General features: G+C 38.0%; 1 protein-coding gene across 5 annotated transcripts in view; it reads left to right on the forward strand.

Moving 5' to 3' along the window:
• SLC4A10 (solute carrier family 4 member 10) overlaps nt 1–25651 on the forward strand; it is a 170092-nt gene that overhangs the window by 54365 nt on the left and 90076 nt on the right. For all 5 annotated transcript variants that reach the window (XM_063429670.1, XM_063429671.1, XM_063429669.1 and 2 more), the window contains exon 2: nt 10753–10834. In XM_063429670.1, the coding sequence (XP_063285740.1) occupies nt 10753–10834 (82 nt within the window). The remainder of the gene's footprint in view (nt 1–10752; nt 10835–25651) is intronic.

Genomic DNA, 25651 nt, shown 5'->3' on the forward strand with positions numbered 1-25651 from the left:
TCTCATTAGTTCATGCTCCCGCAATCCCAGGCGTCTCTTTGACACCTTTAACTCTCTTCTTCGTCTTGCTGTGGCAACCCCCCAAACTAACCTTAGAGCCGATAGCTTTACATGCTACTTTACCGACAAGATTGAACAGCTAAGGAAAGAATTCTCCCCACCTTGCCGTTCTTTTTCTCAACCACACGTAGATCATGCCTTTCCTACCCTTCAGTCTTTCTCCCCGGCTACTGAACAAGAGGTTTCCTTTCCTCTCGCCCCACCTCTTGCCTGCTTGATCCTGTCCCATCTCACTTTATCAGATCTCTCTCGCCTTGTCTTATGCATTCCTTAACACACATCTTCAAGTGCTCTCTCTCTTCTGGCGTTGTCCCTGCTGACCTTAAACATGTCAAAACAACATTGAAAAAAAACATCTGTTGACCCGTCCTCCCCTTCTAACTATTGTCCCATATCCCTGCTCCCTTTTTCCTCAAAGCTTCTGGAAAGACTTATCTTTACCCATATGTCTCACTTCCTCAATTCCAACTCTCTCCTTAACCCTTTTCAATCTGGCTTCCACCCTCTTCACTCTACTGAGACTGCTCTTATCAAAGTTACTAACAATCTCATCGCAGCTAAATCCAATGGCCACTAATGCTGCCTTTGACACCGTTGATCATGCTCTCCTTCTTCAAACTCTTCAATCACTTGGTCTCTGTGGCTCTGTTCTTTCATGGTTTTCCTCTTATCTCTCCCAACACTCATTCTGTGTCTCCTTTTCTAATAATACCTCCTCGGTAGTCACCCAATGCTCTGTCCTTGATCCCCTTCTATTTTCTCTTTATACTGCCTCTCTTGGCAAACGTATTTACTCATTTAGATTCCACTACCACCTGTTTGCTGATGACACCCAGATATAGCTCTCCTCCCCGTACCTCTCCCCTACCGTGCTGCAACGTGTCACTACTTGCCTTTCTTCCATCTCTGACTGGATGTCCTCCCACTTTCTGAAACTTAATCTCTCTAAATCTGAGCTCCTTGTCTTTCCTCCTCCTAATACTGATCCTTCTCTTTCACTCTCCTTTCAAGTTAGTGGTATCCACATAAGTCCCTCCTTGCAAGCGCGCTGTCTTGGCGTCATACTTGATTCTGTCCTCACCTTTGAGCCTCACATCCAGTATGTTGCTAAATCCTGTAGATTCCATTTTTAAAACATAGCCCGCATCTGCCCCTTTCTTACGCAAGATGCTACTAAGGAACTTGTCCATGCTCTAGTAATTTCCCGCATGGATTATTGTAACCCTCTCCTAATTGGTCTTTCCAAAAGCCATATTGCCCCACGAGAGTCTTTAATGAATGCTGCCACCAGACTGATTTTCATCTCTAGTCGGTCCTCTCACACCTCACCCCTCTGTCAGTCCTTACATTGGCTTCCTGTATCCTATAGGAGTCAATTCAAAGTGCTAACCCATACCTATAAAGCACTGAACAATTCTAGCCCCTCTAATATCTCTTCACAGATCCATAGGTATGCCCCTTCTCGGTCTCTCTGCTTTGCCTGTGACCTTCTCCTGTTTGCTGCTCGCACCCGTACGGCCAACTCACACTTGCAGGACTTCTCGCGGGTGGTTCCCTTCCTATGAATAGCCTGCCTACTGCCATCAGACTCTCCCCTAGTCTTCAATCATTTAAGAAGTGCCTTTAAACCCATCTCTTTAGGAAAGCTTATTGCCTCATAGAGTAACCTCTACCTCACAAACCTGCCACTTGCACTCTCCTAAAGGGCAACACTTTACTCTCTCCTCCAGCTCTGCTTCACTCCCACCTTATTTGATTGCTATTTCCTGTCCTAATGTGTTTTATACCCCACCTCCAATAGACTGTAAGCTCATTTGAGCAGGGTCGTCTTCAACCAATCTTCCTGTAAGTTTTCTTGTAATTGTCCTATTTATAGTTAAATCCCCCTTCTCATAATATTGTAAAGCGCTACAGAATCTGTTGGCGCTATATATATATATATATATATATATATATAAATGGCAATAATAGTAATAATAATAATGGTGATTGAACCTTAGTTGAGCTGTACTATCGGGCTCCTCCACTATGACACCAGAAATCTGAACCCAGATTTTCATAGGTCCTTTCCATGAAGTTTCTGGTTTAGTGTGGGACTTATTGCACTTCATTTCTGCTGGTATCTGAGGATTGGTGTTTCATTTCAGTCATGTCCTGTATCCAAACCCAGTGTCACATGTAAAGAGATACCTTTAATGTTGTTTATACATATGAACATCAGCATGACCAGATGTATATACTAAAACAATAGCCAGCTTCTACTAAGTGTGCTATACTTGTAGTTCCTTCACAAAGATGATTGCTTGAAAATGGATGCACCATGCGCACTACCAGGGATCTTCCAATATGTCTATTTTCTCTTTGATGAAGTGCTGGTGGCAGTGCAGTTATGTTCCTGACAGCAATAGCAGCAGATGTAGTAATGGCAAGAGCATTCTAGCCAGAGCATTAGGATATTGGACAGCTTCTTTTGACAAAAAAAGTCAAAGGGAAACATGGTGGCCCATAGGATGATACCTGTTGTACAAGTGTTAGTTGATAAGTTGTTTTTAATTGGTTGGTACCTGTGTCTGCCAGATATAAACATTGCTATGTGGTTCCTGGGTTGCTAAATGTATATATATATATATATATATATTGTATGGGAATTCATGCATTCTTAATATAAGTAATTATATTGTTTTTAATCTCCCCTTCTAGCCCCGTCTTCTGCACTGTTTGCTTGTGATCTTCACACAAGATATTTACGACCCTCGGCGAGAATTATGTCTATTTTCTATGAAACCTTTGTCTTATCTGCACTCATGTCACTTTAACCCCAGTATCACAACTCAACTTTGAATTCTATGTGTCGTCTTGCTCAGAAATGCTTTAGACTTGAGAAAGGGAGGTTCTCCTGAAAACTTTTCATTAAAAAATTCTGTTAGTCCAATAAAAAAAGGTATTACAAGATACAAATTTGATCTGTTTTTTTACATATATATATATATATTGTTTCATGCCCCCAGCTATAAACTTTGCCTAGTTATTGAAAATGAAATTAACAGCATTTGCCCCTGTCAATTAGTATAGAGAAAGCATAGAGATATTTCTGTTTCTTCTCCTCCAGTGCAATGTGTGCCTTGGCTGTGCTAAAACTCAACTGGATTGTGATGTCAACTGATCGATCTTAAATATGTATTTAAACCAAATTGAGCGTTGCATGAAAGATGGTTAACATAAGGTTTATTCAATGATTTAACTTTCAGAGTAAAAAAACAAAAACATCCAAACTAAATGATCTGTTCACAAACAAACACTGTTACGGTCTTGTTGTATGCAAACAATTGAATGAGCTTTAAACATGTGTGAACGTTTAATTGGGTTGAGGTGGACAATCAAGCAGTAACCCAGATCATGTAACCATTAAGTCCATATAGTACACAAAATACAATTCTGCATAAAATATTTGTGGCATTCTAAATGATCAGACATGCTGGACATTGTGTCATTAATTCTTCTAAACACTGCAAGACTGAAAAATCGAATGTTTGTAAAGAATAGGATGCGCCAGCTTCATGACATGATGCCCTAAGAGAAAAAAACAAAATAAGAAAAAAATAAATGAAAAATGAAAACCAATTGGTTTCTACTTTACATCACATCTTATAGTAAACAATGTACAGCACAACCAGAAGCTAATTCCAAGGCACATCCAACGCTCACTGATTGATCACTGGAGTGGAAAAAAAAATACAGAGAATAACAAAATTATTGGCTATTATTCCGAGGATAACAGACCTAGACTTAGAGCCTTTGGCACAAAGCAACATAGAAAGAGGAGGGTTTCTGTTAACGTACTTTATGATACATAGTAAGATTGTACCAGTTATTGATTTTTAATGAATACAATTTCTTGATATATGTAAATATATAATGCTTTCCTGTCGCTAGTACTACAACCGGTTTAATTCCAGTTTATGTTCTAGAGAAATATATTGCGATCTAGAAACATTTTTCCCATTGGTCACAATTGATGTGTTTTCTTTCGAACTGGGATTTGGCTTTCTGAGGTTATTTAGAGATAAAGGCACTCTCATGTCCAATGTCACAGCAGTTCAGAGTTTGATTTAGAGTTTCCATCACATAGCAATTTTATGTTGTTCAGTTCATTCAACTGATACATGAAATTGTAGAGTTGTTTTTTTTTATTTTTATTTAACTGTTACCTAGAGTATGTTTTTGTTTTTTTTCTCCAGCTTTCGTATTGAAAGGTATATTTCTGTAATTTAACTGATTTTTTTTTGGAGGATAGTTTATTTTTATTTTTAGAAAAAACAGGTCTCTAATTTTAGAACATCAATGCATTCATTAGTTACCTTACTAAACCAAAGGCCCCAGCATGATTGTATTAGTAAGCAATAGGGATGAGCAGAAATCTCCTGCTTGTTCTCATCAGAACCTTTATATGGATCCGGAACAAACTACATTAACCCATTAGGAACTTGGGGTACATGGATGAGTGGAAAATCTTTGTTAAAATATAAATGTAACCACGTAGCAATGATGTGAATGAAAAAAAGTCATAACATAAGAACATCACACATACACCCTTATATGGGCACTCTAAACACAAAAACAACTTTGGATTAATGAAGCAGGTTTGGGTGTATAGCTCAACTCTCTTTACTTTAGATGTTAAATCACTTTTCTGTTTCTGTTTATGCAGTTCTAGCCGCACTTCCCCTGGCTGTGACTCACATGTGGTGTACAAGTTTTAATCAGATGGGACAGTACAGTGTGTATACTTCAGAAATTTTTTATCTCTTGCTCTGTTAATGGAACTGTAATTACACACAGGAGGCTCCTTCTAAAAGGCTATTAAAAAAAACAAAAACCAGGAGAAAATAAATTCTAAATTAACCCTTTAAGGACCAAGGACGTATTAGGTACGTCCGGCAAAAAACGATCCTTAGCGACCGTGGACGTGCCTAGCACGTCCTCGCAGTCCTTCTTACTTACCCGATTGCCGCTGTCCCCCTGCCGGTGATCATTGTTCCTTCTCGTCTGGGGGGACTGTCTGCCAGCCCAGACAGTCCCCCTTTGGCATATTAGGCCCCCGTGGGCCATGTGATCGTTTTGAAAGAGCAGTCACATGGCCTCAATAGGCGTTCATAGTGAACTGACAGGCAGTCTTGCTGCATCTGTGAAATGAAAAAAATATATGCTAGTAAATAGAAAAAATATATATTCTATCTATCTATCTATATCTTGAAATTTGAGGGACCTGCCTGACAACCCTAAAGTCTAGAGAATATAATTTGCTAGCACTGTATTCAAACCTGTAACTTTCCATGACACTCTAAAACCTGTACATGGGGGGTACTCTTTTACTCGGGAGACTTCGCTGAATACAAATATTAGTGTTTTTAAAACAGTAAAACATATGACAGCGATGATATTGTCAGTGAAAGTGAATTTTTTTTGAATTTTTCACACACAAATGGCACTTTCACTGATGATATCATTGTTGTGATACATTTTACTGTTTTGAAATACTAATATTTGTTTTCAGCGAAGTCTCCCGAGTATAACAGTACCCCCTATGTACAAGTTTTATAGTGTTTTTGAAAGCTACATGGTCAAATATAAGGTTTGATTTTCCATTTTTCCACATTGAAATTTGCCAGATTGGTTATATTGTCTTTGAGAGCGTATGGTAGCCCAGGAATGAGAATTACCCCCATGCTCGCATTCCATTTGCAAAAGAAGACAACCCAAGGTATTGCAAATGGGGTATGTTCAGTCTATTTTTTAGTAGCCACTTAGTAACAAAAACTGGCCAAAGTTAGCGTTCATAATTGTTTTTTGCATTTTTAACACACAAACAAATATAAATGCTAACTTTGGCCAGTGTTTGTGACTAAGTGACTAAAAAAGACTGGACATACCCCATATTGAATATCTATCTGCAGAGGGATTTAGATAGATTGAGGGACTGGGCACTAAAATGGCAGATTAAATTTAATGTAGAAATATGCAAAGTTATGGACTTCGGGGTCAAGAATGCACAAGCAACTTACACACTAAATGGTAGTGAATTAGGGATAACCACACACGAGAAGGATTTGGGAATTGTTATAGACAACAAATGAGGCAGCAATATCTGTCAATCTGTAGTTGCTAAGGTCAGTAAGGTTTTGTCATGTATAAATAGGGGCATAAATTCGCGGGATGAAAATATAATTTTGCCTCTTTATAAATCGCTGGTAAGACCACACCTTGAATATGCTATGCAATTTTGGGCACCTGTTCTAAAGAAGGATATCATGGCACTAGAAAATGTGCAGAGCTACAAAATTGATAAAAGGAATGGAACACTTTAGTTACGAAGAAAGGTTAAAAAATGTAAATCTCTTTAGTTTGGAAAAACAGTGCCTCAGAGGGGATATGATAATATTATACAAATATATTCGGGGCCAATACAAACCATTATCTATTCAATCTATTCATAAACAGGGCTATACATAGGATACGAGGTAACGCATTTAGGCTGGAATAAAGGAGATTTAATCTAAGGCAAAGGAAAGGTTTTTTTACAGTAAGAACTATAAGGACATGGAATTATCTGCTTGAAGAGGTGGTTTTATCAGAGTCCTTACAGATGTTTCAACAGCAATTGGATAAATACTTCCAAAAACATAACATACAGGGATATAATTGTTAACATTGGGTACTTGTAAACTCAAGACAAAATTTAGAAACTATTTAGCATGGGTGTTTTTTGGCGGTTGTAGATGCTTAACAGATTTTGGGGGTCAAATTAGAAAAAGTGTGTTTTTAAATTCTTTATTTTTGAGTGCAGTGTTGAATGTACACTTCAGCATTATCACATGGCTTTAGAGAAAGAGTAAAAATATGTCGTTTAGCGTCATCATGGTATGCTGTACTTGTTTTTTGTTTTTTAAGCAAATTACAAACAGGCGTATCAACAAACAAAATAATCAAAATAATCATGTCCAGCTGTGTTTCTGTTATAGCACGAGGTGTAAGAGACAGGCTAGTAATTAAGTAGAATTCTGTGTAACATGCTAGATAGTGAGAGGACATGCTGCCTCGAAATAGCATAAGAGTGTGTCATAGATCATTTGCAGGACAAGAAAGAAAACAGGAGCTACATATATAACAAGAGCTAGTGACCATTGGATTGCCTGGTAATACATGAATGTCAACATATTAAGTAGGTACTGCTAGCATTGCGTGCGTACTATCTTAAGACCAGACATTGAGTGCTAACATAAGATATGGCAAGACAATGTTTGACACGTCCAACGACTACCTGCTACCTCCCATTGAGATACCCCCTCTGCAACAATTTCAGTTTCTCTAAGGGTGAAATTATGAATGTGCTATAAGGTCGGCAGCATTGTATGTTGTGAGGGTACAGTAATTAAACCAGAGATGCAAACTGAAAGAGGGGAGAGAGAAAGGAAGCACACTGTTCATACTGTAATTTTAGGCTCATGCAGGTGTATAGTTGTGGTGCTGTCTGTTAGTACGGCCCTGCGAGAAGCAGCCAGTCCAAGGCCATTAGTCCCATATTGTCTTCCCGGTCAGCCTATGCCTGCAGGACTCGTAGGGCAGTCCTGTCTCACCCCGATCCGATTTGCAAGCCAGAGTGGAAGTCGGCGAGCTTGTGGGTACAGGAGGCTAGATGAGGATCCATCCCCACTCCAGATTTGTCGGCTCGTAAACCCTGACCTCATGGAAGTTTGATGTCTGGCAGGGTTCAGGCTCATCCCCAGAGAGGTCAGGCGTTGGGTGCTGTGGGTCTATTGCGGCTCTTGACAGCCCGTCTTTTGCGTGCTCGGGGCTTTCGGTGTGCAGCCTTGAAAGCTTTCGGCTTGGGCAGGCGGCGTGCATAGGGGTCTGAAGCCTGCGATAGCCCTGCCGCTGCGCTTGCCGGGGAGCGAGCGGGCTCCCCTCTCCGCGTGGCTCTTGCAGCAAGCTCCCTTACCTGCTGTTGCCAGTCCTCCCCTTCTCCCAGCCGGAGGGTAACTGAGGTGGCGGAAAGTCGGCGCTGCAGGTTCAGCCAGAAGCGCTGAAAAATGTTGTCTAAGTCTCCTCAGGGAGTCCGTTGTGGGGTCATGTGGTGTACTTTGCTGCACGGGATAAGCTGCCGCCATTTTGGAGCGCCAAAGGTGAGGCAGTGTAGTCTGGATGTGCTAGTGAGTACCAGCCGTGTCTCTGAGTTGACGTATGGAGGACCGGGATGACCCCCGCCGGTCCAGAGGGGGGTGGGGGGGCTGGGTAGGAGTGCCACCGGTCCACTCCTAAAATGCAGAGCAGTGAGCAGTGGTGAGACAGCAGAGGCATGATCTGTACACCAAAACTGCTTCATTAAGATATGTTTTGGTGTTCATAGTGTCCCTTAAAAGATTTGCACTATTAAATTGCAGGTATTTTTAATCCCTTTAACCCCTTAAGGACACATGACATGTGTGACATGTCATGATTCCCTTTTATTTCAGAAGTTTGGTACTTAAGGGGTTAAAAAACGTAGCACTTAGTACTTAGTACTTTTCTTTGTTATCACGTGTACCTCTCTTAATTATAGAAATGTCTATTGTCTATTATAACTTGCTATTGAAAATTTTAAAACGATAATAACATTTGCAAATTGAAAAAAATGTCTGACAGGACAAAGTCAAAGTACTATCTGTCATTCATTACTGAATATTTTCACTACTGGCACCTTGTTTGATAACGTAAGTGCACTGCATGGTTTGGATTAAATTTAGCTACACAGATTTTTTCAGAGATTGTGATTATAGGCAACTTAACTTGACGTTTGCAATTTCTTATTATCAGTCAGCTCATAAAATATTCAAGTTATTATTATACTCAATAGAGTTCCGTATTTTTGAAATGTTTCAGTTCACTTTACAAGTATCAGTATCTAAACAATAGAACATTTGCCTAGTGCGCATAAAGCTAAACCTACTAGCTACCAGCCAGTAAAGTTTATGATAAAAATATTCTGTAGCCAGAACATTCATATCCTTTCACAGAATGGTAAGGGCCAGTGTGCAGTCCTTTTAAAAAGTACATTAGTTGCTTTATGGAATTGGCATATTTGGGTGGCAATAAGGACATGGGCGAGAAGATAACTAGTGGGCTTGGTCAGCAGGGCTTGATTTGTTTGACAAATGTGTGGTTTTCTTGGGAATTGTGTGTATAATAATCATAAGTAGTGTTTCTCCTTATTGAGGGTTCAATATTTGTTATTTATTGCTATATACCATGATCAGGTATAAGTGTAATTTTGACTTTTCTGTTTCACCTGAATTTGGGTAGGAGTTAAAGTTGGGCAGTTAGTGCATGCCTGATCCATTAAAATGCCATGCTGAATAATTTAATTTGTGGATTTGATTAACATTACTATGAAATTGTGAATTGTGGAAGTTGTGTGACAGAATGCTGACTGTAGGTCTAGATGTTCTTCTGGTTGATACCTGCATGGAGTTTCCTGCATTAAAGGAACACTACAGTCACCTAAATTACTTTAGCTAAATAAAGCAGTTTTAGTGTATAGATCATTCCCCTGCAATTTCACTGCTCAATTCACTGTCATTTAGGAGTTAAATCACTTTGTTTCTGTTTATGCAGCCCTAGCCACACCTCCCCTGGCTATGATTGACAGAGCCTGCATGAAAAAAAAACTGGTTTCACTTTCAAACAGATGTAATTTACCTTAAATAATTGTATCTCAATCTCTAAATTGAACTTTAATCACATACAGGAGGGTCTTGCAGGGTCTAGCAAGCTATTAACATAGCAGGGGATATGACAATCTTAATTAAACAGAACTTGCAATATAGAAAGCCTAAATAGGGCTCTCTTTACAGGAAGTGTTTATGGAAGGCTGTGCAAGTCACATGCAGGGAGGTGTGACTAGGGTTCATAAACAAAGGGATTTAACTCCTAAATGGCAGAGGTTTGAGCAGTGAGGCTGCAGGGGCATGTTCTATACACCAAAACTGCTTCATTAAGCTAAAGTTGTTCAGGTGACTATAGTGTCCCTTTAAAAATACTCTGGGGCAACATTTTGCTCGCAAGTAATTCACCCATCAGCGGTAAACCTTATGATATTTCTTGATTATTTATAAATAATAGTAATTATAAGAAAGACAAGGATTCAGACAAACTGTGCATTAAATGAGAAAGTCAAGAAGTACTAATCATCATTGATTCCCATCATTTTTTTATTCTGCGCTCAGCTTATGGTGTCCTTTAACCCTCAAATAGTGCCTGCTGTATATAGTATATATAATATGTATGTATATAATATGAGTATACATCTATAATATGTATGTCATTTTTGACCCTTTAAGGGTTACTGATGGAAACCGTGCAAAGGTATTTCCTTGCAAATATGGTTCTCCAGAGTTCGGATGTTTGCCGTAGTATTTTCAGGTTTACTCACCATTGATCACTAGAATTAACTTCAAATGTTTTTGCACTAATGGTTCTGTGGAGATTCCTGTCCAACATTTTATATATTATTTTATGATATTTTTCAGCTCACTTTTCAATATTGTGATAGAATTGTCTCTTGTTGACAAAAAAAAATTGTTTAATGATTTGACTCCCCATATCATGTCACTGCTGTTTAGCAATGAGAGTTTGATAGATGTTATTCATTTATTGCAGAGAAATGATGAAGAAGCTGTGGTGGACAGAGGGGGTACGCGATCTTTGCTCAAAACACACTTTGAAAAAGAGGACTTAGAAGGTAAGACAACTGGATGCATTTCTTTTAACTCTGCCCAATATGCCTGGTACAATTGTATATATAAACAAACTGAGAATACGTTATTGTATATGTTGTCATTTTAGTTCATATCACGGAAGGTGGGTTCATTGATACTTTGTGAAACAAATATGTATTATGCGGGAAATTTATGTGTTAGGGCGATAGGGCGATAGGGCGATAGGGCGAGGGTCATCTTCAAGTCACTGCACACAATTATTTTGTTTTAACTTTAAAATTATTTTTTGTGTTTTTGTGACTTCACTATTTTATTACTTTATTCTCTACAAGTTTATTGATAAATTAGTTTAAAAAAAACAACTATATTCTAAATGCATATGCAGAAGAACTGTCATATACTATTATTATAAATATAATTATACTATTATTATAAGCCATCTGGATGATGCTTGGCAGTTTTGTTTGCCTTGTTTAGGGATTGTATGAGTTTTGTGCAGTATGTGCAGAGATTTCATCCTGAACGTTGCATTGCATTTCACATTCTGGATGAAGACAATCTATTTTTAGATGCAGGAGGAATTCCTATGGCTTTCTAATGCCGTGCTATAGATGGGGGAGGGACATGGTTATATAAACAAAGGGTATTCTGCATGATGGATTTTTTCTGGATTTCATTTAGTTTTTGCTTCTTCCATTAAAATATTTAGAATCCATGACACTAGAGCAATCTGTTTTAAACTCAGATTACAGACGAGGATCCATCATTATTATTAATCTGTAATTTAAGACAAATCAATTTGCCACCATCAAAAGAGACATCTGAGCATATTTAGGCTTTTACTGGATGTAGATGCAATTTTTAAATGAGACCTATCAGTAGACTTGTACATTTCTCCTGGGCGGCAGCAATGACTACAGTACACATCAGCCCCAATATATAGTAAAAAACAAAGAAAAACAAGTTACCTGCACGCTCTACATTATTCCCTATGTATTTTTGAACAAATTGAGGTTTTTAGTTACTTCCAATGGCCATGAGAGGGTAAGCCCACCTGCCACGTCAAGGCAGACCTCCTAGGTGGGTCCTACACTGACCCTTCACCTTCCTTCCTTGAGCTTCTGGCAAAGATATCTCCAATGAGACAGAGAGGGGTATTTTTTATATACACCCCTACATATTTATTAACCCTTAATAGGGAACACATGGGATGGGCGGCTGCATTGTAGCAAAGTTGTGTGATACAAAAAGTGAAAACAAATACAGAAAGATAAGATCGTGATTTGTCCAAAATGTGGGTGATTGGAGATTCTTCTAAATTCCGCACTCCAAAATGCCATATAGGCATATCACGAAACAAATGACACAGGCATTGGACGAGCCATTTAGTTTGTTTTGTGATTTGGAGTTCCGTCTGTAGAAAATAGGGGGATGTAATGGAGAAGAAGTTGATTTGTTGTTGACAAATAAGCAGTTTAGTTTGCCATGATGGACAAGAGGTCTGGCCAATGATGTGGGCTGTAATTCCTGTCCAATCAAGAGGTGAAAAAATAGATGACTGATGGGAAAAAAAGACGATTTGTGGTTAAGGGACAGCCACCAAAGGTTGATTTTATTCACAGATCGAGTGAGACAGAAAATAAAGGAGGAGTAAAAAAAATCAATATCTTTCCAAGCAGGTTTCTTCCAGAAACGTTGTCTTTAGGTATTAAGGGAGAGAGACTAGCAGTGATTGCATGTTTTACCATTGCTGTGACTGTGTGGGAGTGGGGGATAGTGTCATCGACCCTAGTGTGAAACTCGTGAGGTATTTAGGTTACTGCTGTGCCTACCCACTCCAATGCTACTTACACAAAGTTTGATTCACTTATTTAGAGTAATTTACTGATTTGTGATTATTATTTTTTTATCTCGTGTGAGAGACAGATTATTTGATTTGCAGGGTACTTTTTCCACACTGAAGGATGGTCACTGATGACACAGACGCAATGTGTGGGAATTCTGTTATTCTCAGGGTGGAACGGGTGAGTGGGTCATCCGGTGTCACGTTTACCAGGGGAACCTAAATACCGGTCCTTAGAATGGCCGGGCTATGCAAAGAGATAGAATAGTCAGAGTACAAGCCGAGGTTAAGGATAACAGAGAGACGGAATACGAAAGGACAAGCCGAGGTCAAGGATCAAAGAAGACAGAGTAAACGTGAGACAAGCCAAAGTTTGGTAACAAATAAATAGACATAGTATAACGTGCTATTGGGCTGTCGAAGACCACAACAGGGCACTGAGGTAAGGGGGAGGTTTGCCTATATATGCATAGGGTGCTACTAGCTGTCTAATTTCCATTTAGTATTGATTACAACACGTTGAAGGTGTTTAGTCCTTCCAGTGTGACCTCTGATGTCATTACTGTGTGCTGGGTCATGTAAACCAAGTTGGGCACACGTACAAGGCTCGCGTGCAGCGTCAGAAACACTGCCAGCCGGAAGTGCGATGGTGGGAGCAGCCGCAAGTAGCAGACGGGGACCAGATGATGCCATTAGCGGTGATGGGGCAAGTAAAGTCGCCACGAGCGGTGCGGAGGCATCCGGTGCCCACTCAATTTTTCTGTTCATTTTTTAAAATCTTCTTTTCTCAAATTAAAATTACACCTGATGTTTCTCCCCCTATTTCAGTAATTTACAATATTGCAAAAGAAAATATAATCATTCACAAACTTAAAATGTTCTCACTTAATATTTTTGTAATGCATATGTAATATGTTGGTATTTAAATTTGTTAATAAAATTAGCAGCGCATTTCTTTTTGTGGTTAGATTGCTGAAGGCTTATTCGAAAAATTGCCCCACAGATGTGCATTTATTTGCCCACCGAGTTCAGCATCTCAAAGTGCCTGGCCTGTGGTCGCTCTTTATGTATTATGTTATTTAGGATTGTTAAAGGAAACTAATATAATATGTGGTCATCTATTCAAGCAACCTCATTTGTTTTTCATTCATGCAAAAGTATGGGAAAAACATTTTATATTTATATTGACTAGCATTTTTTTGACATAAAATTAATATATATATATTAACACAAAAACAACTGTCTCTTTGCAGAGACAGTGAGTGATACTCTAAAGTGCCTAAACAGAAGAAGCGGCTCAACACAAATAGTGGAATACCCTTATCCATAATAGAACACAATTTTTACAAGAAAAGGCATAGGCTTTATACCAGGGGGTGGAGCGCTATAGTAAGTGTAAATGATAAGGGGGTACACTTACCCCTCCAATACAGTGATAATCTTGACAGTTTATACTTAAATGTACATATAAAACAAAACAAAAAAGAGAATATAGTGCAGATGGTTTACAAATAAGGGTGAGTGATAGTAACAAATGGCTAGAACCACTCACATGGGCTGGAGCCTATATGACATTGGCTCCGTAAGTAAATCCTTTTTGTTTTTGAGGCAGCAACACACCCCTTTGTCCCAAATGGTATTCCTCCGGGGATATAGAACAAAAAACAGACAAACCAGATGTGTAGTACTGAATAAAAGATAGATATAGTATAGGTGATGATGGTTGTGCTCACCTTAAACAGAGCCTTGGATTCCCGGCTCTGAGGTTGATTGGCAGTATGCTAATTTAGTTGGGATAGCATTCCCCAAATGAGGTTCCTAAAGGCTAGAAAGGACTTTTTGGACTGCTATACGTAAATATTAAAAGGTAATTTATTGGTATAAAATTAAAACCATAATGATACTAAGTATAAAAAATAATAAAAAAAGTAAAAAAGTCCAAAATCCAGCTAAACGTGTTTCACTCTTCTGTGAGCTTCCTCAGTAGATGTAGAGTAGCCTCAGGGATCCTCTGCTTAATAACTGTTCAGAAGTTCATATAGGTCCTCCCTTTTGGGGTCACATGATATGTGATTGTCCAATCATGAAGTCTAATTTCTTCTTTTTATTGCATGTGGTAGAGCCACCTTATCCCAGTGTCGATGTCCCTCGGCACTGGGTCAAAGCTCCAACCCGGTACAGGACAAAGAAGTGTGTAAGGCTCTTCAAAACATAAAGTAGTGTCAAACTAGTATAAAACGTGTCTTCCCCAAACACCTTTTTTCCCACACAGTTTCAGCAGTCTCTTTGATTCTCTGTCTCCGCCCCAGCTCCTCACAGGATTATATTGACATGTATTGTGATGCTTGAAGTAGTGAAATTGAAGTTCAGTCCATATCACAAATACACAGATGTTTATTATTGGACTTGACCCATCTTAAAAACTATGCATAATTAAAGGGACTCTCTAAACACATGGACAGTAGTGATAGGCTACAAGCTCTGGGCTAAGTCGCCCGTAGTGTTTACAATCTATCATTGCTTCAAATTGCTTGTTTTTTTTTGCCTTCTTCTGGATCAGCAGTAGAAAAAGATATGTTTTTAAAGTTGAACTTGATGGCATGAGTCTATTTTTTCAACTTAGATTACAATGTTAATTGCCAACCAAGGATGGATGCCTTTGAATAGATAACATGGTTGTTACTTTCTGGCCTTTGGGTAACAGGAGAGTTACCTTTTTTTTTGTCAAGCTTATCATACTTGGTTGGAGAGAAAATCAGAATGTGCATCACCCAACGACTCGAGGATCTATAGCCACTAAAATAAAACTGAGAAGAGGCAACAAATCAAAATGTTTGCCCTTTGTAGGGATCCCCTCATTTCTCAATCTAATTTTAGCTCAGCTTGTGCCGTTACAGAGAGAACATAAAGCATTAGCATCTCACAATGATTCCACCATAAAGGGCAATCCAGATTCAAAACATTAGCAAGCTCCATATGCTGGAGAAATACTGCAACCCCAGATCAGTGGCAGATCCTGGTGTGAATAGTAATAATAATAATACTTCTATTCTTCTTCTGTTTCTCTCGCTCTGAATCAACTCTCTCTGAGAGTGTTTTTTTTTTTTTTCTGTACCCCTTCTCCAAGCACTCACAAATAGTGCTGTTAAGGGTTTCTCCTTGAACCACTATACAAGGTTGAACCACACAGTCTTGGTTCTCTCCAGAGAGTGATTTTTATTCAGAAAATGGCCAGAACCAATGGTACAAAAGATGTAGACTTTGTCCACTTGCAATATTCATTACCTGCAATGCAGCTCGTAGCAGTCTATTCGCAAACTAACTGCAGGCTCCTTACTATAAGGTCACCCTTTTGTGCACTAACAACACTCCTGTGACGATTCGGCCCCCTGGTGATAACCTGGTCACACTGAACAGTCTGACCCCTGATAATTATCTGGTCACACAGTGATGACAATCTAGTCTCTAAATACAATCTGGCTGCATCTGGCTGCATCGACAGTGACAATCTACGTAGAGTTCCTTACTGTTACAAAAACAGAGAATATGAGAATTCTGAGAACAGGCAAATTTTGCGGACAGTTAAATGTCTCTCTCTACCACTAACACATAATGAATGCAAACACATGCAAATATATAGATATAAAAATACATATAACACCCATTATACAGCTCTGCAGTATATGAGAAACAAAATACACATTATACTACACCAGAAGAGGGGGTGGGCACTGAGGTAGATCATAAGCATTTACGGTAATACTACTATCAAATACCAGTAGTCATGTTGCATATTTGAATCTGTGTAGTTGTATATGTCTGTCTGTATGAGGGGTAAATTCATGTGTTTCTGTGTTTGCTTGTAGATACAGATAATTGTCACTGTATCTATGTTTCTCAGTGTGTTGATCTGTGCTTGTGCAATCGTATGTGTATGTGCCATTTTCTAAAGACAAATTCTGACACAAAATCCAGGAATGCTCCTCCTGAATTTAGGTTTTGGATGTACCCCTGCCCCAGATAATTTCAGCCGTGTTGAACATTGTCAGTGAGGTGTGGCTGTTACCCCTCTAGGCACAGTAAGCAAGTGGTCCTCTTATGGATTACTCTCTTACCCTAGGCAATTTTCACAGAGATTACTGATAACGGCCAACAGCTTACATAGCTTGGCCTTTGAGTGGCCTTCTCTAAGTTTCAAACTTCTTTTAGCTCAAACTCAATCATTTGTATATCAGACTGTTTCCAGTGCAAAGAGAACTCAAGATCTGAAACCTAAATTTACCTAAATCATTTGCCATTTGGCTTATCCCTCCTGGAACATCAACCCAGATATGTAACAGGGTTGATGTTCCAGGAGGGATAAGCCAAATGGCAAATGATTTAGGTAAACTAGAAAAATGGCCAGAGTTGTGGCAACTGACATTTAATGTGGATAAGTGCAAGATAATGCATCTTGGACGTAAAAACCCAAGGGCAGAGTACAGAATATTTGATAGAGTCCTAACCTCAACATCTGAGGAAAGGGATTTAGGGGTGATTATTTCTGAGGACTTAAAGGTAGGCAGACAATGTAATAGAGCAGCAGGAAATGCTAGCAGAATGCTTGGTTGTATAGGGAGAGGTATTAGCAGTAGAAAGAGGGAATTGCTCATGCCATTGTACAGAACACTGGTGAGACCTCACTTGGAGTACTGTACACAGTACTGGAGACCATATCTTCAGAAGGATATTGATACCTTAGAGAGAGTTCAAAGAAGGGCTACTAAACTGGTTCATGGATTGCAGGATAAAACTTACCAGGAAAGGTTAAAGGATCTTAACATGTATAGCTTGGTGGAAAGACGAGGCAGGGGGGATATGATAGAAACATTTAATCAACAGAGTAAAGGAGGAGACTATATTTAAAAAAAGAAAAACTACCACAACAAGAGGACATAGTCTAAATTAGAGGGACAAAGGTTTAAAAATAATATCAGGAAGTATTACTTTACTGAGAGGGTAGTGGATGCATGGAATAGCCTTCCAGCTGAAGTGGTAGAGGTTAACACAGTAAAGGAGTTTAAGCATGCGTGGGATAGGCATAAGGCTATCCTAACTATAAGATAATGCCAGGGACTAATGAAAGTATTTAGAAAACTGGGCAGACTAGATGGGCCGAATGGTTCTTATCTGCCGTCACATTCTATGTTTCTATGTTTCTATGAAACACTGGCCAACTCCCTCTGTTTATTCCCAGAATTCAGTTTTGAATTGTTTCCCTTTAATTACCTGTTTAGGTGTTAAATACAGATATTAATGCTGATTCGATTGAGATTCCAAAGACTGAGATTGTCTCGTTTTACATAGACATCATAAAATGAAAATAAACATGAGGAGCAGGAGAAGAGATTGAATGTGCCATTCAGTCATTGTGTACTTGGGCAGTTACTTACATTGAGATATTTTTTGGACACTATCTTGGCATATTGGATTCGAAATGAAACTGATTAAGAAGATTAATTGCAATCTGTCAGATTTAATTTATGTGTATTTACACTCATGAGCCATGAACAATTTAATAATTACAGCCATTTATATATAATTCTTCAGATGTACTCACAAGCAATCCAATGATCGACTTTTCAGGTACATGTCTTTTGTGTCTCTGTATCATTCAAGCATGCACAAGTAAGCTCACATAATTCTAGATGTAATTTGAGGTCTAAAATGTTTATTTAGAGTCTTTTTCAATCTAAATGATGGAGTAAAAACTATCAATACAACTAGAACAGGCAGCCCTGGGCAATAATGTAATTAATCAAAAATATACATACGCAACAAGTTTGATGATTCATTAGTAACTTTGCAATACATAGATGAAGAATACAATAAGTTTTTTTCATATAGCAGATTTTATTTAATAGTTTGTAAAAGGTACAGGGAAGAAAACACACAGCTTGGATTCTCCATCAGGTACATAAACAGTACAACAAAGTAAAACGATGTACCTGTAAAGTCACAATTACTATCGATCATACATTGGATAACATGATTTTGATTAATAAGAAAATAGTCGGCAGAGAGATGATATGAGATGAACAAAGAGAGAACAGAGAGACTGGAGGGAGACATGAGAGGACAATGGCATCAGAAACATACATTCTTTAAGGAGGTAACAAGGAAATAAGGTGTAGGTTAACTGGGGGTCATGGTCAACAAGAATAGTTATATTTCAGTGGAATGTTGGTGGACAAAATATGTTGTCCAAATGATAAAATTGTCACCTAATGCTAAACACGGAAAACAAAAAATGTATTTTCTCAAGTAAAATGTAACTTCCTATAAGTCGAAGGAGATTTCATATCTCCATGACAGTCTTTCGAATAGAAATTCCCTCAATAAAGCTTACTGAGATTTTGTTTATTCAAAAAAGGGAGCTTCCACAACCCTTAATGGGAGTTGCCCTTACCTACTTTGCGGCCTACTCCATCCATGCCTCCCTTCCCTCCATCCATCCATCAATCAATCAATCCACCTCCTTAAACACTCTGTACTCTTCTAGAAGAGAGAAACCAGGACAAAAAGAGGGCTAAAAGCTGTGAGTTATGCTAAAGGGATTCTATAGTGTAAGGAATACAACGCTGTAAGTATGACGTATGTACGGAGTGTTCAGCGTCTGAATATTAAATTATTTTATGTATATATTTTGCAGCACACTGATTGACCACTTTTCGCACCTTTTTGGTTTGTTTTCCTGATTCGGTTCCTAAACCTGCTTTTGGCTGGGCCGAACTGTCATCTAGACAATATTCGGGTGTACCGAAAAAAAATTCTATCTTCGTAACAAATGATGCCGCAGAACCGAAATTTCTCACTTTGCACAACTATACTTTTCGTTGTTCCTATTTTTCTCCCAGTAATTTAATACGACACGAACAAGTAAGAAAAACTGTAAAATACATCTGTCTAGTTATTAATCACAGTTTCAGATAACATAATTAAGGACAGTCTAAAATTACAGCTATATTGCAGGCAAATCTTACATGATAATATGACAGTTATACAATTGTTTCCCCAAATCCATTGCATCTGTAAGACTTGCACCAATGTAGAATTTATTATAATAGGGGTATATCAGAAAACCATGGAGCTTTCTGAGAGCCTGAAGGCGGATCACATAGAAGCAGCTAAATAATTAGCTTTTTCTTAATATGTGACACAGAGGACCCCCTCCCCCAAATCCCCAACGCCATACACAATGCCTGTATTTTATTTGTCACCGCATTCAGGATTAATCTGGTTGAATTACAAATGCAGAGCAAAACACACAGAGATGTGGGTCTAACGTGATACTCACATAACCTTATTTCTACATTTGCTCTCTGCACTGTTTGTTTTGTAGAAAAGATAAGGAAGATTTATTTATAATTTCATAATTTTTGCATAAGATTTGGTAGACAGTCACAAACAATTGTGAATTGAATTGTAAATTGTGTTGCAATAAATGGATAAAAGAAAAACTAATTAGAAAAAGGTGTAGAACACAACCGTCACTAGTTGCACCAAAAAGTGCAGTTTGATGTGTTTTCTTGCTTTGTGTATATTTATATGCATACGTGTTTGTGAGACAGATACGTAACCATAACTGCATGTACATCATGTGTGTGTCTGCTTTAACAAAAGGGTACATGCTATTGTAATAGTCAAAGCAAAACAGAAATACAATCGGTAAAGACTACATCTTTTTGCTAAAATACTTTGAAATGTAGCACATTTTTTTTAAATATATCCTTTTTTTTTCTAAAAAAGATTAAATTTGCAATCTTTTATTAGCAAGAAAAATACCACTTGCTCATGTTGTAATATAAAAGCCACAACTGTCAGTTATGCTTTCAGTGTATAGGATTACAATTGATTAAAATGTTATTTTTTACCAGCTTTACATTAAAGGAACACTATAGGGTCAGGAACACAAATGTATTTCTGACCTTATAGTGTTAAAATCATTATCTCGTTTCCTTGCCCCCTCCCCCCTTAATAAATTTCGCCTTTATTACAGTCTGCTGGTGCTGGCTATGCCCCTGATCTGCCTCCTTGAAGTGATGATCTCAGCCGATCACAATGCTTTCCCACAGGAAAGTATTGGATTGGCTGAGATTGTCAATTCTGATGATCTCTGAAAAGACAGTGTTTACTGCAAAAATGTCTGCAGGGGCTAAGTATACTTACCAGAACAACTACAATAAACTGTAGTTGTTCTGGTGACTTTAGTGTTCTTTTAACATACATATGAAACCAAGAGGGCTGCACTCACCTTAACATGCATACATTATAAGGATGCTCATAAAATGAGGTTGTTAGATTAGGATCTGCCAAAAATGTGGTTCATTGGGGTTGTGGCAGGCTTATGCAATGTATGATCATACAGTGTAACTAAATCCCTATTTTATTTGCATGTGTTCAAAAGAACAGCTAAAAACCTTTTACATTTTGTGAGCTTTGAAGTTGGTGCTTAGTAACTGAGTGAGTGTGCTGGATCTTGTATGTTACACTAAAATACTTTCTATGCTGTATGTTTTTCTGGATATTCTCGAGTAATAAAAACAAAATAACCATAATGTTAAAGGGAGACTCTCAACCCCATAACTTGAATGCTGGTTTACATTCAGGTGTTAAACAGTGCTACATCATCTGCCTTTTGGCTTCCTTCCTCTCATTTGAAGGAAGGTTTAGCCAAGTTTACTGTGGTAGTACTCATTATCCCAATGGGTGCCCAGTGATGAGAGTGTCGGTGTTATACTTTTCTAAATGGAAACCTTAAAAACCAAACCAAAAACTAATAAAATCTGTGAGTTTTGAAGTTGCTGTTTAGTGGCTGAGTGAGTGTGCTGGATCTTGTGTATTGTACTGTTTGCCCCAAGTATGCATGTTGGGGTATACTCACCAAGACAATGTTCTACAGTGCTCCACCTTTATGTAGTGTTTTTTTGAAAGAAGGATACAGACTGTAGAGCAGATAAAAAAAGATTAGGTGAGATCCTCTGTGAATCCTCTCAAATCCAGGTCTTCCCCCGCGGATTGTTATTGAGGTCCCTTGGAGGGAAATTTGGCTATAACACGGTTTACCAAACCAACATGCCCAGGGGATATGATAACATTATCCAAATATATCCGGCGCTAATACAAACCATTGTGTGGAAATCTATTCACAAACCGAACTTTACATAGGACACAAGGTCACGCGTTTAGACTGGAAGAAAGAAGATTTCGTGTAAGGCAAAGAAAAGTTTTTTTTTACTATAAAAACAATAAGGATGTGGAATTCTCTGCCTGAAAAAGTGGTTTTATCAGAGTCCATACAGATGTTCACAGATGTTCAAACAGCAACTAGATGTGGGATAATAGGTTCTTGATCCGAAGATTAATCTGACTGACATTCTGGGGTCAAGAAGGATTTTTTTCCCTAGTTTGTTGCAAAATTGGAAGTGCTTCAAACTGGGTTTTTTGCCTTCTTTTGGATTAACAGCAAAAAAACAAATGTAAGGAAGGCTGAACTTGATGAACGCAAGTTTATTTTCAGCTATGTAACCATGTAACTATAAATTACAAGTTGAAAAAATGCTACACCAATTACAGCTTTATGACTTTACTATGGCCTGCTTTTTCCTATGATCCCCTGGATGTATTTAAAAGTGAAACGTGTAATGGACTCATAATGGGTCACGACACATCTCTTCTTTATCCTTATGCTGATCTATTCATGGATTTAGGATGATGAATAGTTACTGCTGCCTGAACTCACAAGATAAACAATTGATATTAAGAGGGTGCATCATAGTAAAAACATAAGCTGAACAGATTTTATATTTATGGATGAACTGTGACACATGCTGACAGCTGTTCGTGTTTACTAGGTATTTTCGTTTTATGTTTGTAGTTCTGTGTTACTCGGCGGCATTCAATGCAGATCACGATACCTAAATGTGTTTTAAAGGTACACTCCACATAAAAAAAAAAAGAAATAATTATTGCTATTTAGTTGATCTACCATTAATGAATACAGGCATTCGGGGTCCATTTAAAAAGAGCTTGCAAAAACTATGCTTTTTATTACGGCAAACTTTGCAAGGCCTACCTTTACCTTTACCTTCTACCTTTTTCCCAGTAGAAACTTTTAGTCTCTTCATATGGAAATAACCATTAAGAAATCCCTGACTCTATTCCTTCCGTGTGCCTGCACATCTGTTCGTGTTCTCGTGCATGCGCGCCTGGAGAAGCTAAACGATGTTGGTCTGAGATCTGTAAGGAGCAATGGGGGAGTAATCAGATGCGCTCAAGCAGAGCATGCCTACTACTTCGGAAGGCAGAAGCAAACCTCGCTGGCTGCCTGATTGACAGCCTGGGTGGTGTTTCATTATTTAATTATAAATGTGCCAATTTCTCATAGAAGTCATCACGTTTATAACATAAAAATTAAGAAAAGATACTCCTCACCCATAAAACATTTTTGCAAGCTGAAGTGATTTATGTATGTGAAGTTGTTCTTTAATTTACTAAATTAATAATATATCCTAGGAATTATGGTTCAGTTTGTGTCGGCTGATAAATTGTAGTTATTCAAGACTGGTGGTTAAAATTTAATTTATTATCCACTATTAATATGATAATAATATGATTAATAACAATAATTATAATACATATACATTTTATTACAACTATTTAGAACATAATTGACATGTTGCTTGTTTTATTCCCTAACACACATACACAGACAGTCACACTTTAGCTATGAACACGAATTCACACCTTAAACAGGCAGACATACTTTGTTGGCAAACTAGTCTAAACATTAGCAGAGTTACTCTCTAAAGTGTGAATTGCCAAGAATTAAAAGTTAATTCCAGTTTATTTCCAAAATTAAATGATTTTAGATCATGGCTTTGGCTTAAAAATAGTTAAACAAAAAATAGATTTAATTAAAAAACATTTTTTACGTGAATAAAATATTCACTTTAAATTTGTGACTATTTATATAATCCTTGGTGCATATGGACAGAAAAAGCAATATTCATCTTTAGATCTTCAGTATAATATTACTCCTATCTAGAGGTGGGTTAGAATGTAAAAAATATTACATACATATATATTTATACTAAAAAAACAATATTGATAAAATAGTTGATCGAATATTGGTAAAATATTAATAAAATAACCAACTCAGCATCCTTTTTCTCTGTATTTATTGAGTATAATATAACAATGTATTCTTAGAGAAGCATTCTCTTAAATCTCAGAAAATGTCATTGTATTAGCACACCCACATAGCACAGCAAACAGTAGGTTTGCACTACCATCTCAGTAGCGTAATTATCTGTACAGAATATTGTTTTGGATGAGTGAAACAGTGTAATAAGGCATTGCAATAACAAATAACTGTGGCCACCTGTCTATTTCAAAGGAATATCAAAAGTCCAATTTACATAAACATGCATCAATCACACTATTTGGTAAATATCCTGTTTATTGCTTTTACATTAAAAAAACAACAACATTTCTTGAAACTGTGCTTTAAAGTGACTGATATTAATTCAGAAGCAATGGAAGTCATATGTCTATAAATATATTTTAGACTTGCATGGTGAAATAAATTTGGTTTATATATGTGAAGGCTTGGCCTGCAGTTGTGGAAGGGGCATGTTTCCCTATTTAAACCCACTACTCACCTTCCACTATCTCGTTTGTGCTTTAGCGATTTGCATGTCGCTAGTTCCGGTCTAGTTGCCAATTTACCCGGTCTCCTCGTGGTTTCATTACCTGGCCTACTGTGCCCTGCTGTTCTGCTCCTCTGCAGTCGTTCTGGGCTTGAAGTCGGCTCTGATGGTCCTGCCCTCGGCTATCTGAACCAGTTCGTTCTTCTGAATCGTAAGATACCGATCCTGCCGTCGCACCATGGCCACAGTCCCACGACATCATCACGGTTTGGGTCCATTCTCTGCACCACTCAATCGTTTATTTTGTATGTGATTCGTTTTTTTTTACTGGTGTTCGCAAACTCCCGAATGAGTTAGTTTTGCCATTCAGGAGTTTCACGTGTTAATGTTAAATTGCCATGTTTGGTTTCGACTTCACACAAACCGCGATCACATACACGTGGACCATGTCCGCCTCCTTTCTATGGGGTTTTGTGATTGGGGAGCATTTGCATGTTTTCTCACGAACACTCCCTACTTCATTGGTTTCTTTCGTTTGTGCACAAAATCCCTATGGCCGGATAGAGCTTTTGTGCAGTTTTGTCCGAACCTTGATTACACCTTGCAGGTGGTTCGCACGTTACATGGGATATGTCTGCCTCAGTTTGTAGGGTTATTTCTGGTTCCCATTCTGACCCCCAGCGGTGGATTTTATATCGTAAAAAAAATTAAATAAAAAGAAAATATTTAAATGTTATGTTAGATATTTTTGTGACATTTTATTTTACGTACAGTCTATTTTAATTTGGTGTACTCTTTCTTCTACGTTTAGGGTTTTGCACGCAGGTCCGCTTTTGTCATTCATGTTTTAGTTTTAACTTATAGTAGTGATGATGCGCAACAACAAAAATCGTATTCACTATGGACCTCTTATAGAGAGTGAAAGTAACCCTGTGTACATGAAATGAGGTGTATACAGAGTGCAAATATTATAAGTAATTGAAACACAAACAGTGGTTGTGGTAAAACAAAGCACAATGCTTTTTGCCACCTCAAACTTGCATTATCCCACAATACCATCAAATTATACTTATCCGGTATACAACATCACATATTGAACATGTTTCCAAAAAAACACAGCTTCATGTCTTCGTACCAGATTAAAACCGTACTGAAAGGGATTTAGAAATCCAGACACACTCAAAAAGAGAAAAGATTACCTAGTAATATCCAACTATTTCCATCACTATCAGACCTTTAAGAAGTCTGTTCTTTCGAGCCACGCACAAACTTAGTAATTAAAGCTGCTATATGCCTAGCTTTTTACG

The sequence above is a fragment of the Pelobates fuscus genome, chromosome 8 (genome assembly GCF_036172605.1).
Source record: "Pelobates fuscus isolate aPelFus1 chromosome 8, aPelFus1.pri, whole genome shotgun sequence".
NCBI lineage: Eukaryota > Metazoa > Chordata > Amphibia > Anura > Pelobatidae > Pelobates > Pelobates fuscus.